This window comes from Meleagris gallopavo, chromosome 1 (assembly GCF_905368555.1).
Source record: "Meleagris gallopavo chromosome 1, MGAL_WU_HG_1.1, whole genome shotgun sequence".
Classification (NCBI taxonomy): domain Eukaryota; kingdom Metazoa; phylum Chordata; class Aves; order Galliformes; family Phasianidae; genus Meleagris; species Meleagris gallopavo.
In genome coordinates, this window is record NC_139404.1 from 44,076,229 (window position 1) to 44,089,219 (window position 12,991).

Below are 12,991 nucleotides of genomic sequence, written 5' to 3' on the forward strand. Positions count from 1 at the left end.
TCAAGGAATAACATCAAGTGCAAGATGCATGGTCCTCTATCAAGATAACACTCTGGATAATGAGGAGATGGCAGAGATATTACCATGAGATGTAATGCTCTCACAAACAGGGGGAAGAGGGCAGGGAGGTCTCCATTCCAGTAAGTCTACACTTGGCTTCCTTAACTAAAAGGCTCTTGGAGAACAAGCAAGCACTGCTCTTGTATTCAAAGAAGAAAGCTACCATACATAACATGCACAATTACACCTTTCAAAGGGCTGTATTTGCCAAGAGACATTTGGTAAATTTCATTTAAAAACGCATTTACAAGTAACTCTGCATAAAGCACAACAAACCACAGAGAAGTGAAAGGCATTTAATATCTTTGCTTTTATGAAATGAAGATTATCACCTATGACCCCTGCAGCGCTGCACTCTAACTTGTAATTTCCCAGCGGATGTTTCTAATTGAGCAAAATCTTCTGCTTTATTTAAAGAGAAAAGAGCACCCAAAAAGTTGAAGGATGGTTTTTGTTTTTATATACAGAGCTCTTCCATCAGGAAATGGCAATTAAAGAAAAAAACAACAACCACACGCATGAGTTCTTATTGTGAAAGTGTTTTTAAGATCACCACCAACCTTCCAAAGCAAGACAGAGCAAGATAAGCCCAAACCAAAATACCATACATGTACACAAACAGTCCACCAGGAATCAGCATGCAACTTACAGATCACAGTAGTGTTTGACCCACTGGTCAAGGTACTCCAATGAGAATGAGACAGGAATTGCAAGCCCCAATTTTCCACTTCAGCACCCAGCACCTCCACACTGCCCTCTGTGGAAGAGGTCTTTCTCAGTGCAGACATCAAAACAGATGAGTTTCAGTCAGAGCAGAACAGATATTGCTAGTAGAAGCTGCATAGGAAGGTATCTTGCCTCAGTTTGAGTTAGAATGACAAATTCTGCCAATTAACTTGGACTTCATGGAAGTACCAGAGGCTTTTCTATTTCCTTTTGTCAAGACTTACGAGTAAGCCTGTATAGGGGGAAAAAATGGCTACAAACATTCTTCTAATACTTCAGATTTACTTTCAGACCTGATAAAGTTAGTTTCTCAATGCTTCCTCTCCTAAAAGGCATATGAGGTAAAGGATTCCTTTCGGGTAACATTAATATTCTTACAAATCATTAATACAGCACCTTTTGGGAAGCAAGCCAGGATATTAAAAGCAATACTGGAAGAAAACTCTCGAATAAGAGCTACCACATTTCTTTTTACTGGACCAATATAATTTACAGGGCTGTTAACTGTTCAAAGAACCTTGGCCTCCCACCCAGAAACACTCCCCAGAAAGAGCTGGGGCAAGGGCTCAGCACACTATGTGCTACCAGAATGACTACAGCCTGCCAGTGTCCTCTTAATCCTCAGTCATTTCAGTAGTGTATAGAAAGACTATACAAATAGAGAAATTCACATATAGGACTGAATAGGTTCTGCTTCTCTGGTTTCTCCTACTATTACTCTGTAGGATTGATGAAGGAAGGCAACAAAAATATAAAGAAAACTTCAGCTTTATCAGAATATTACCTTTCTTTTAAATGTTTTTCCTCATCATTCTGCATAAAGCTGATGTGAACATCAAGTTGTACGTTGTGACAATACCTTCACAGCAGAAATAATTTCCCCACTCACTAGCAAAGAAAATTAAAGATTTCAAATCATTTCATATATTTCCTCAACAAGCTGAAGGCTTCAGCATGCAGCCTGAATTGTTTTATTTTTAAATCCCCATGTAGGTGTCTAACTTTCCAATCGCTGTCAGTGGAGAACTATTTGATACAGTTAATGGAGCAAGCAACTCAGCAGCTGACCTAACAAATGTATACAGTAAGTAGGGTCAGCAAGTGAGCTCCCCATCAGACTCCATTGCTGAGAACTGGAGCTTGAAGCATCTGTATACACATGCCTTAAATCTAAATCTAAGCACTTCTCAACTGTTCTATTTTCCAGAGCTTTACTGAAATAGTCTTTGTAAAGCTAATATGAAATCTTGTCTTACGTAATTAATGAGTGAAACGCAGATTACTTTAGGCTTCTTTTTCACAAATTAAAACTGGAGTTAGCTAGTAAAAAGAGGCCACCTCTTCTTTAGAGACAGCCCCATGGGCAAAACAGCTTATACAGATTTGCTTATAGAGTTGGAGTACAAGAGAAGGAACCCTAGGCAAGTTTGGAAGTCACAGACATAACTACCCAGCTTCCTTAGCGTTTTGTTTAAAAATGGAATGACTGCCTATTCTGTTCTCCAACCCCATTTTAATACTGAATAGAATTGAACAAATGGTTGCTCTAAATTACTGCTGATCTACAGTTGTCTGTGGTACAGAGCCATATAACAAGAAGAGCTCGCATGGAGCTTGTTTGCTAATGCAAGCAGAACTTCTGCAAAATCTTGCATTTTTATCCCAGCAATTACATCGTGAGTCAAGCTTGAAGAACCAAGGAACTTTGCTATTTTCCACTGAGAAGTCAATTTTGTTCCATAAACACTCTTCTCAGAAAATACTTAAGTACTGCGTTGAGCAAAAAATAAGCAACAAAAAATGAACCACTGCATAATAGCTACTTTTACCATACAGAAAGGGTGAGAAAATAGTCTACTATATACATACCATGGGACAGCAATGTCTAATCCAGTATTGTCATTTATATGACCAGGCTCTTAGTTTACATACACTTGAGTTTCTTGGCTTCACCTTTGACCTTTCAGAAATACTGTGCCAGTACTCGAGTTTACAGTCTGCTTACAGTGAATCACATGAACAAAAAATGATAGCTAACATTCAAGTCCAAAGCTGTAATATTTCCAGTCATGACCTATGTTTGAAAGTGTCTCAGAATTCAAAGAAACATTTATAACCTTTCTACAAGTATATTGTTCAAAGCATCAGCTTGCTGTAACAACACTGAGCACATTTAGAACAGAAAGTTCAAGAGCACATTCATAATCATCCTCCTGGAGCTGATTTTAGTTTTTAAGTGTGACAATTGTTTGGAAAGATTCTAAATTCATTGTTAGTGTTTTTCCACCAAAGCTGAACCTTCACAACCTTTCCAGATACATGGCATCACCAGCATTCATATAATAACTTGAAACTACAACTCAGATATCCTTCAGTTACAGGGCGATTCAGAAGCTGAAACATTTCATTGGACAGATTAGGGAAGTGTACATAGCTGGGGCCAGAGAACAAAAACAGTCTGACATCTCAGAGCTGAGATGTCATGTCATCTCTAGGTTTTGTTTCCTAAACACACGTTGAAGCAATTAATTAAATCCTCAGGAAGTTCTCAGAAGCAAATTCAATTGCCTTCCTCGAGAGCAAGGGCAAGACCACACCTGTAATCTATTTCAGAGGTCTTACATATTGATTGAGTATATATCTATGGGATAGTTCAAGTGAAAGAATAAATAAGGTCACTTGCCTTACATATTCATTAAAGGAGAATACTAATGACAGATTTTTTTTCCATGCTTCTACCAGGAAAAAAACCACTCTAATCTAAGTTTACATTCACAATAAGATGTCAGCAGCTTCCTGAGATGACATCTCTATTTAATTTAATTATTAAAAAAGTATCTTAGAATGTCACATTTCTGATATGTAAGACCCACGGTCCATGTCAACTTTATAGTAAGTATTTAACTTTCTGATCAAAAAGAAAAGGGGTACCTTGCTACAGTTTATTTTGTAACATATTGCAGACAACGTCTTTCCAGGAAAGAAGCTGGATTCTTCTTGACAAGAATAGAGCCAACATAATTTCTAGTTTGGTTCTCTTCTGTTTCTATCACTATTGATGAGTAAGACTACAGTTCTGTCACAACCTACAAGACTACAATTTTGTCATGAATTAGAAATTTTAATTCAGTGGATTCCCTGCTTCTTAAAAGAAAGTGGCAGCACACAGCCAAGTCAAATCGGATCAATATCTCTGATTCTTCATTCTCTTAGTATTGTTCAGACACTGCAGAAAATTAATGTACCAGTGTAGCTCAGCCAATGATTTTTGTGCTGGTGCAAAGCAGGCAAGTAGCACCAAGGTGTAAATTGTAATCTCATTGAAGAAGCAACTGAAAGAGCAGTCAAAAAGGATACATAAAATACTATATAGGCATTAAAGCTTTGTGTGGGCAGGGAGCAGGGGGGTGTGGGGGAACAGTCTGCAACATTGCAAGGGCATTATAAAAAAGGTATAATCAATTGAGATAAGAGAAAAATACATGGGGGGGGGGGAAATCAAGAAAAACAAAGTATTTTCAAACAAAACCAGAAAACATTTCTGCATATGTAGTATTCCACAATACACTCTAGGCAAACATGCTATAAAAAGCCTATTCAGAAAACAACTTCATATTTTGTTTGTATTAGCCAAGAAATGTGTACTTACTAAGCATCTGTGAAGTCACAAAAATAACCCAAGTGAACTATTAAATACTGCCTTAGGTTTAGCCACACTGCAGCTAAAACAATAGACATTAATAGCCACTACATTCTGAACACTGCAGGAGTACCACACAGTGGCTTTCTGAATGCCTCTGGTGAAACCAGGAAGTGTGAAATTATGCCTCTCTGACTTACTGTTTAATCATCATCAATGTCCAAAAGAGGCAGCAAAGAAATGGGGGAAACAGTTTAGAAATGCATCATTCCTTTTGGAAAGAAAAAAAAAAAAACAAAACAGAACAAACCACACAGCTTTTGTTAGTGACAGCCCTATATATAAAAGTCATATATATAAAAAAAAAAGTTATATAATATGTATAAAAGGGGAACAATGTTCTATCTGGGAACTCGGTTATACATTCAACTTCCATAAGGAATTTGTTCAGTCAAGTTGGCTATACATTAACAAAGACAATTGCCAACATTATGGTGCCTGTTCTTACAGCTAAGTATGCCTGCAACTTTTAAGGTAAAGTTCCTTCAGTGCATGAGGAGTGGGGAAAAATACTTCACTGTTATTTTAACCACTTATCATATCATGCAATCCCTAGTTTGAAAAAGAAGGACTGCAAGGAGAATCATTTAAGAGCAAGACCACACATAAATCTACAGGCAAGTAGTGTCTGCTTTCCTGCAGTAGGCTATTAGACAACTCAGAAGTTTTGGAAAGGAACACCTTGCCTGAAGAATGGCACCATCCTTCCCTGCAAAGACTACAGAGGGAGGGAGAGGCAAGAACACTTATCACAAGGTGATAAGTGACCTAAGTTACTTCAGCTTTAATCAGCAGGGAGCACCTATCAGCAAAAGAGAGGTTAGGGATCAGGGAAGAAAGCAACAGGCAAACTTCAAAGCAAGGTAGCAGTGCTTTTGTCAATGAAGAGACATTTTTTTGGGTCACACAACATGGGACTAAACATTGACCTTGCAGTGCTTCCTTTCTCCACACTTCAGGACAATGCACTGGCAAAAAAAAAAAAAAACTGAACTCCGGAGTTTCTTCAGCACTGTTTCCAAGCAAATTGTATTTGAGCTTTTAAAAATAGCATCAGCAAAAGTCACAGAAACCCACATCAGTTTAAGTAAGCAGAAGTCAGGAATATTTCGTACTTCTGCTGCAAAAGATGACACTAATAGCAGATGGCACTGATAGCCGATTATACTCTTCTTATAGTGCTGCCTCAGGAATAACAAAGACACAGTGAAGGGTGACAGGCACTGCTGTTTCAGAATCAAGATGTGCTTGTTGTAACTACAAACTATCATTTCCATCAACAAATACAAACTACCAGCTTCTCAGTAGTCAAATATTTAAAATTTTACATACTAGCACTGATAATGATTAGCAGATGCCCAACTTTTTCAGAGCTTCCATGAACTCTAAAGTAATAGATAAAGCCTTTTTCTCACCTCTTTTCTGAATTACTGAGCCAAAAAGCTTCAGATGTTTCAGTTAGAATCAAATGAATTTATATTTCATATACCACACTCAAAATAGAAGTTCTATCACATTAAAAAGTTGTAATGTGCTACCATCAAGTAGAAGTAACTGATGATTGAAAATCAAAGTGGTCAAGAAGCTCCTTTCAACTCCACAAAATTGTATTAAAAATAACCCCGGTTATATGAAACAGTGATTCCTTCAGGTAACCAAACCATCTCTAATGGCTCACATCACAGTATCTATTGATACCAGTGCATCAAGAATGCCCCAGTCTGTCGCCATAAGTTTTAGTTTATTCACATAAGGCACTTGCATAGTGACCAGAAAATCAAAAGCATAAAGGCAATGCAACTATAAACGCAGCTCTATAGAAACTCCTTGCTTCAACAGGAGGCAGTGATGAGTTAATCATAGAATCATAAAAGTTGGAAAAGACCTCTAAGATCACCAAGCCCAACTGTCAACCCAACACCACTACACTGCTCAGTACCACATCCACACAGTTCTTGACCACCTCCAGTGACAGTGACCTCACCACTTCCCTGGGCAGCCTGTGCCAGTGTAGAACCACTCTTTCTGAGAAGAAATTCTTTCTGATACTCAAGTCGAACCTCCCCTGGCGTAAGTTGAGGCCATTACCCTTCATTCTATCACTGTTAACTCAGGAGAAGAGACCAACCCTCACTTCACTAAAACCTCCTTTCAGGTCATTTCAGAGGGCAATAATTTCTCCCGACCTTCCTAAAAACTGAACAATCCCAGTTCCCTCAGCCGCTCCCCATCAGACTTGTGCTCCAGACCCCACGCAGCTGTGCTGCCCTTCTCTGCACACACTCCAGGGCCTCCAAGTCTTTCTTGTAGTGAGGAATCCAAAACTGAACACAGTGCTCAAGGTGCAGACTTACCAGCGCAGAGTACAGATCAGCTCCCTGCTCCTGCTGACTGCACTATTTCTGATACAAGCCACCATGCCATTGGCCTTCTTGGCCACCTAGGCACACTGCTGGCTCAAGTTCAGCTGTCTGTTGACCAGCACCTTTAGATCTTTCTCCTCTGTCATACAGCTACAAATAAACAGATTCCAAAACTCAGAAGTAACACTGGCAGAAAGAATGTAAAACAGTTTTATCTCCACTCAAGATCAGTTAATGCATGGGAAGCTACCTGCTTCTAAGAGTCAAATCTGAAGGTTCATGGAGAGAGAGAAAAAAAAAAAAAACAAGAAAACCAATCAGATAGCTGAAGGCTGTTATTTCACATTCTACATTCCACAGCTGTAAGAATTTAGAAGTGCAGTACTAGTACTTAAAGCCTACTAACTGAAACAGCCTTCGTATTTTGTCAAGGATATAAAACATTTTCAATAAAATGTTGTACATTTTTCTTCCTTTTTTGTGCGTGTGTGTTTTTTCCCCCAACCTATAAAGCTCTAAAACATTCAAGGGAAAAAAAGGTTTTAAATTATATTTGAAATTTTTATCTTCAGCTCCATCCTTACACAATATATCAGTCTCCCTCTAGAAATCTGCTTTAAATGTTAGCTAACAATATCTTAAACCAGATCTAATACTGTATTTATCAGAAATCTGTCTGAAGTAGAATATATCAAATAATGTAAACTCAGCCTACAAGAAAAACGAGTAAAAGCTGTTCAATAGGAATAATGAGTGAATGTAAGTCTCTTAATATTGGGAATATTTCACATGAGACATAACTGCAAACTGGAGAGATATACATAAATGCATTCTTCTGCTGAATGTTTTTCAATCTTGCAAAGAAATCAACTATTTTTTAAAGAGGAATCAAAATAAACACACTTTTAAAAAGTTGATATCCAAGCCACAAGAAAACAGGTATGTTCATTTAAAACAATCCATCACCAAAGCTATTGAAACAAAATAAACAAGACCCACAGTAACAGCTGGAATGTCACGAAGCTCCTGTCTTCCTTCTGTCCCCATGTGTTCATTCTGGTAATGTTCAGACAGATCAGTAGGAGTTACACACACTTTCATACAGAGTGGACAGATGAAGCCCTGTGAAACGTATATTTGTCTTTAAGAAACTAACAAAAACAAAAAGTTTTTGGAATCAAACAGCGTTCAAATTCTTATGCAGGAAGTTCTTACAATCACTAAAGCAAAGTCTGCAGCTATTTCCTTTTGGACGTTTAATTTTTGCAAACCACGTCTCAATATCATGAAGACGACAAAAAGGAATAGTTAAGAATGTGAAAATAAATCTAAACCACATGTTAAAAGCTAGTACCATATTGCATACTATTAAGTCTTTTCCAGACACCCTTGGGACCCCCTTCGTGTGACAGAGGAATGTGCTGCATAGCAAGTCATGAATGGACCATTATAAGGCATCGCATCAGATCCACCAGGCCATTTCTCACAGGCGTTTTCAGATCCAGGACAGAAAGAGACCAAAATCATCACAGAGACTGCAGAAATACTTCCGTAAATTGGTAAGCAAATTTACAGTAGAATGAGAGGCACAGGCGCGAGTGCAACTGCACACTCAGTTGGCATTCTCACCTAGGGAAACAGAAACACCATTTTGGCAGAATTGTAGAAAAAAAGAGAAAAAAAAAAGAGGGAGGAGATGGGAGAGGTGGATTAAACATGCTCACCAGGGATTTACCAAGGCCAAAAGTTAAATGAGTTTCTAAAGAACAGCAGCTTTAGACATGCTCAACCCCCGGAAAAAGCAGATGTAGCACAGCTGTGGGTGCCTATCCATGCTGTGGCTGCAGGACACCTGCACCTGCACCTGCAAAATGGGCTCTTGAGAGAGACCTGTCCCGCCAATGCAGACACGTGACACTATAGCAGAAGTGTAATTCACAGGTGGACACCCTGCAAACATGGAATATTTAGTGACCCTATACTGCACATGGAGTTGCATTGGAATCTAAGACATAAAGGAAGGACACAGGCCTGAACTTTTCCTTCTGTCAGGCCGCACAGTGAATAAAAGATACATCTAGAGTTAACTTCAGGCCCATGTGTGATCCGTAGTGCTGACATGGCCCCAGGAGGAACTAAAACAGGCCCATCTCTCTTGCTGAGCAACAAACAGTTTTAATTTAATCAGCCTCCCTCATTCCTTTTGTTTTATACTGCAATTTTCAAAGCTCAGGATTGATTTCAACCTAGTTTGAAGGAGGCAAGAAACATGAGAATCTACTCAGATTTAGTAATTATTCATTTGAATCTTACAGCAATAGAAATTAGAAAATCTAGCTATGAACTGGAATGAAAACAAGTCGATTAGATTTTTTTTGCTTTATACAATACTGGCGAACCAGGTGGGATTGTAACTATATAAAGGAGAGCAAACATTCTGTAAAGCCTGACAACAGTGGTTTGATTTGAGAGTTCCCAGAAAGCAAACACCTCAGGCCAGCTGCAAAGGAAAAGCACAACCAAGAGAAAGGCTCAAGCTGCGCACAGTGATGCATGGATCTCAGACAGCAACAAACCATCACCAGCTTCAGAACTTAGATTTGATCAGATTTTGAAGTCACATGCAACACCCTACCTGTAAGCGATGTAGCTGATGGTGGAATTACTGACAACTAAAGATACTTTTATGTTATATATGTTATACAGCATCATCCAGAAGTGACAAAGCCAGTGATCTGGCCTGAGTTTCAGCAGGGCAGCAAGAACTAAGGGTGCAGTAGTGCAGGCACGCCAGCACTTTCCAAGTATGGCTTATGTCAACAAACAACATTACATTAGTATCGAGGCACCTCATGACACCCACCAGCAATATTACAATCATGATAACAGAATTGTTCCATTTTAGCCAAACTTTGGAAAGAAGCAATCATCTCATTGCTTATTTCTATGCTGTAGTTCACTGAAATAGTGATGAGATTTTAGACACACTTTAGGAATATTTATTCACGTCAGGGACAGTGTAAACATGCATACAAAACTCACAGATGCATGACATGTATAACATACAGCAATAAATTGAGCTATGTCTGATCATACTGATTGTGACATGGCTTTGAGAACTAAGACAAGCAGATGCACAGATGGAAGGCAATTAGAATTTTGAACAGCACACGGAGAAGTTCTCTTATCGCTTATCATAACAGACATACGAGCTTTTGACTCATCATACACTTCATTCAGTATAAGAAAGGGCATTCTGCTCCCTTTACTGCTGTAATAGGAGTAATTAACCTTGCACTGCATTTGTATGCTAAGCTTGAAACATTCGCAAGCTCAGTAATCAGGCTATATTAGCACAAAATAGCTTCAACAGCCAGTGAAGTCAGCGTGCATTTTGAAAAGTTAATATTTGACAACACTGTAAATCCAAAGACGTTGTAAAATAGGATAGAAGCAAGAATAAGACCTTATTCTGCTGGCTAAGCATGGAGTAAAGCACTTTAGGAAAATTGATAGGACTTACAAATGGCAGCTCTATGTACACAGACCAAACAAAACCCAACACATTTGATATTTCACGTGGAGAAGGAGGTTCCCAAAAATACATTATATCCAGCACATGCAAGGTGAAAAGGAAGTACGGGTGAGTTTTCAAAATTCATTAAACATTTATAAATGAGGATTGTTAAGCTTGTATCCTATTGCTTTTCATTTTAATCATTCATGTCTATGATCACAGGAAAGATTGCTTGTCATCATTTAGATAAACAAACAAAAGTCATATAAATACGTCTACTCCCACTTTTTTATTTAAATTAGGACCTATTTTTAGACAATGTCACTTTTGAGTATTTACATAGAACAGCTGCTATTTAGGAGCAGCAGCCAAAGGAACACCCAACAGCTTTGTGGGTCAGAGACAAGCAGACACAAGCTTCACAACGCCAGCCCCACAAATCAGTGCACAGTACCTCAGAGGAGCCCTCATTGTTCACATCCACGGCATTTCCTGGAGCAGCAGATGAATCGGAATCCGAGCTCTGAGACCCAGCTCTGCCCGGAGTCTGAAAGAGAAAGGGAGGGGCAAAATGAATGTCTGCAGCCTGTATTTAATAGAGCATGGTATGTAACCTTTACAAAGGCCTCTCTGCAAAAACACAGATCTTCCTTCCGTGAGTGTAACGAAATGAACGAGCTCACGAACTAATTAGCTAATTTTCAGTGCAACACTTAACCAAAGCCTCTATTCAAGACTCTCAAAGCACTCCAGGTATCAAACAACAAGCAGACAGCAAATGCAAAGGCCAGGATTTTAAATAGATTCCTCTTATGAACACTCAACACAAAACAAAGATTTAAACTCAAGTCTGCCCTTATATCACTCACCCTACTGTTAAGTTAGCTCCCTCCATCCAAGAGGAAAACATCACAAGTTACAATCTGAACATTTTTAGCAGCAGTGGCTGCTTTTTCTCATCTCCAGAACTCCACTGCCTGACCAACACCAGAAAAGTTACCATTCTCAAAGCAAACACCAGCAAATAAATTATCTCAGTACTGATGTGCAATCCTAGATTCTACAAAGAATAAAAGTTCATTATCTAATTCCATGAGGACAACTGAAAGTGGGATGAAGTAACACCATTTCAGTCCAGCCAGAAATATTCATAGCATCGTACAGGGATTTCTGATCTAATACAGGAGGATTAAAGATTCAGAAATTTAAATATATAGATGGAAATTTACAGAGAGGGGGCAGAAGGAAACAGTTTTAATTTTTAAATCTTGGTACTTCCAAAAGTTTGCTTTACAATTTTCTTTAACATATCCTTTGTTTTCAGACCAATCAGTCTGATTGATAACATACCTACAACATGCAAGCTTCTCCATATTTTGAAAATGAAATACTCTTCCCTGCCGTGTTTGGTATAGAGTGCTCTATTTCAAACTCTTGTATAGATTGTACAGTCTTGTAATCAAATTTAAAAAAAAAGTGTAATTAAAAGGTCAAATTTATTGATTAAGGACTGATGCCCAACCAGATGCTGATTTTAGAACAGAGCCACAGATGAACCAAGGGGAAGCAAGTGTGTCAGAAGTAAGCTATCAGGAGCTGGTGACAGCAAATGTAAGAGGGGAACGTCTCTCCCCGTTTCAGTCTTTTCTGGGTCATCAGCAGGAGGCCAGGCTGCATTTGTGTGCACATTGTTTTGTGTGAGAACAAAGAGTCCAAAGGTGATAGGTGGACTGCTGGACTGGATGATCTTACAGGTCTTTTCCAACCTTGGTGATTCTACAGTGTATATACACATATCTACATAAGGGAACGTGAAATAAGGTGTTAAAAGTTTTCTCCCACAAAGGAGATAAAATTTCAAGATATAAGTGGCAATTGTATTGATAGGAATTTTTCAAAAAGCTTTAGAAATCTAAGGATGATAAGTATTTGTATGACAACTAGCTAGGAAGGATCTTCTGTTCCCAAGAAGGCTGAAAAACAGAACCCTACCTGTCCTAATACCTACATCCACAAGTAAAAAGGATGCTTTAAAATGGAGAAAGTGTCAGCTTTAACAGACAACACGCTTCTTCCATAATCATTTACAGCAAGTGGATCCTTTGGCATTTCCAAAATCTGAAGAAATCAGTCTGGGACAGCAGAATGGTTGGTACTCCATCCCTGGAGACTTTCAAGGCAAGGCTGGATAAGGCCCTGGGCAACCAGATCTAGCTGTGGTTTTCCTGTTTATTGCAGGGAAGTTGGACTAGATAGCCCTTGAAGTTCCCTTCCAACTCTAAGGATTCTATGATAATCCTAAGGGAGAAACCACATAGCAGCTGACAGCCTGGGCAGTGACAGCAGCAGACGGCCAGACGGCCTACTGAACCGAGCAGAGCTCACCTCCACTTCAGCCATACCTGACAGCTGCACAGTGAATGAACTCCTCCTTCCCAAATCCAACAACTTTCTGAGACTGCTAAGACACAAGAACATTCCTTCACTTTACATTATAACATCTCATACAGCGCTACAGTGCACTGTTAATCAGCTATCGTGTGACAGAACTGTTTCACACTGAGATCTGCATGTTAAGTTCTGCTGGTTTAGAACTACAAATTGGAGATCAGTAGAAGCTTCAGG

General features: G+C 38.9%; 1 protein-coding gene across 5 annotated transcripts in view; it reads right to left on the reverse strand.

Annotated features, from left to right (window-relative positions):
• The window catches only part of EEA1 (early endosome antigen 1), a 71,808-nt gene that overhangs the window by 54,793 nt on the left and 4,024 nt on the right, over positions 1-12,991 (reverse strand). For 3 of the 5 annotated variants that reach the window (XM_085222837.1, XM_085222844.1, XM_085222832.1), the window contains exons 2-3: positions 10,821-10,913; positions 7,849-7,971 (exon numbers count right to left, since the gene is read on the reverse strand). In XM_085222837.1, coding sequence (XP_085078963.1) covers positions 7,849-7,971; positions 10,821-10,913 — 216 coding nt within the window. The remainder of the gene's footprint in view (positions 1-7,848; positions 7,972-10,820; positions 10,914-12,991) is intronic. The other 2 variants (XM_085222855.1, XM_085222845.1) reach the window with 1 other exon arrangement.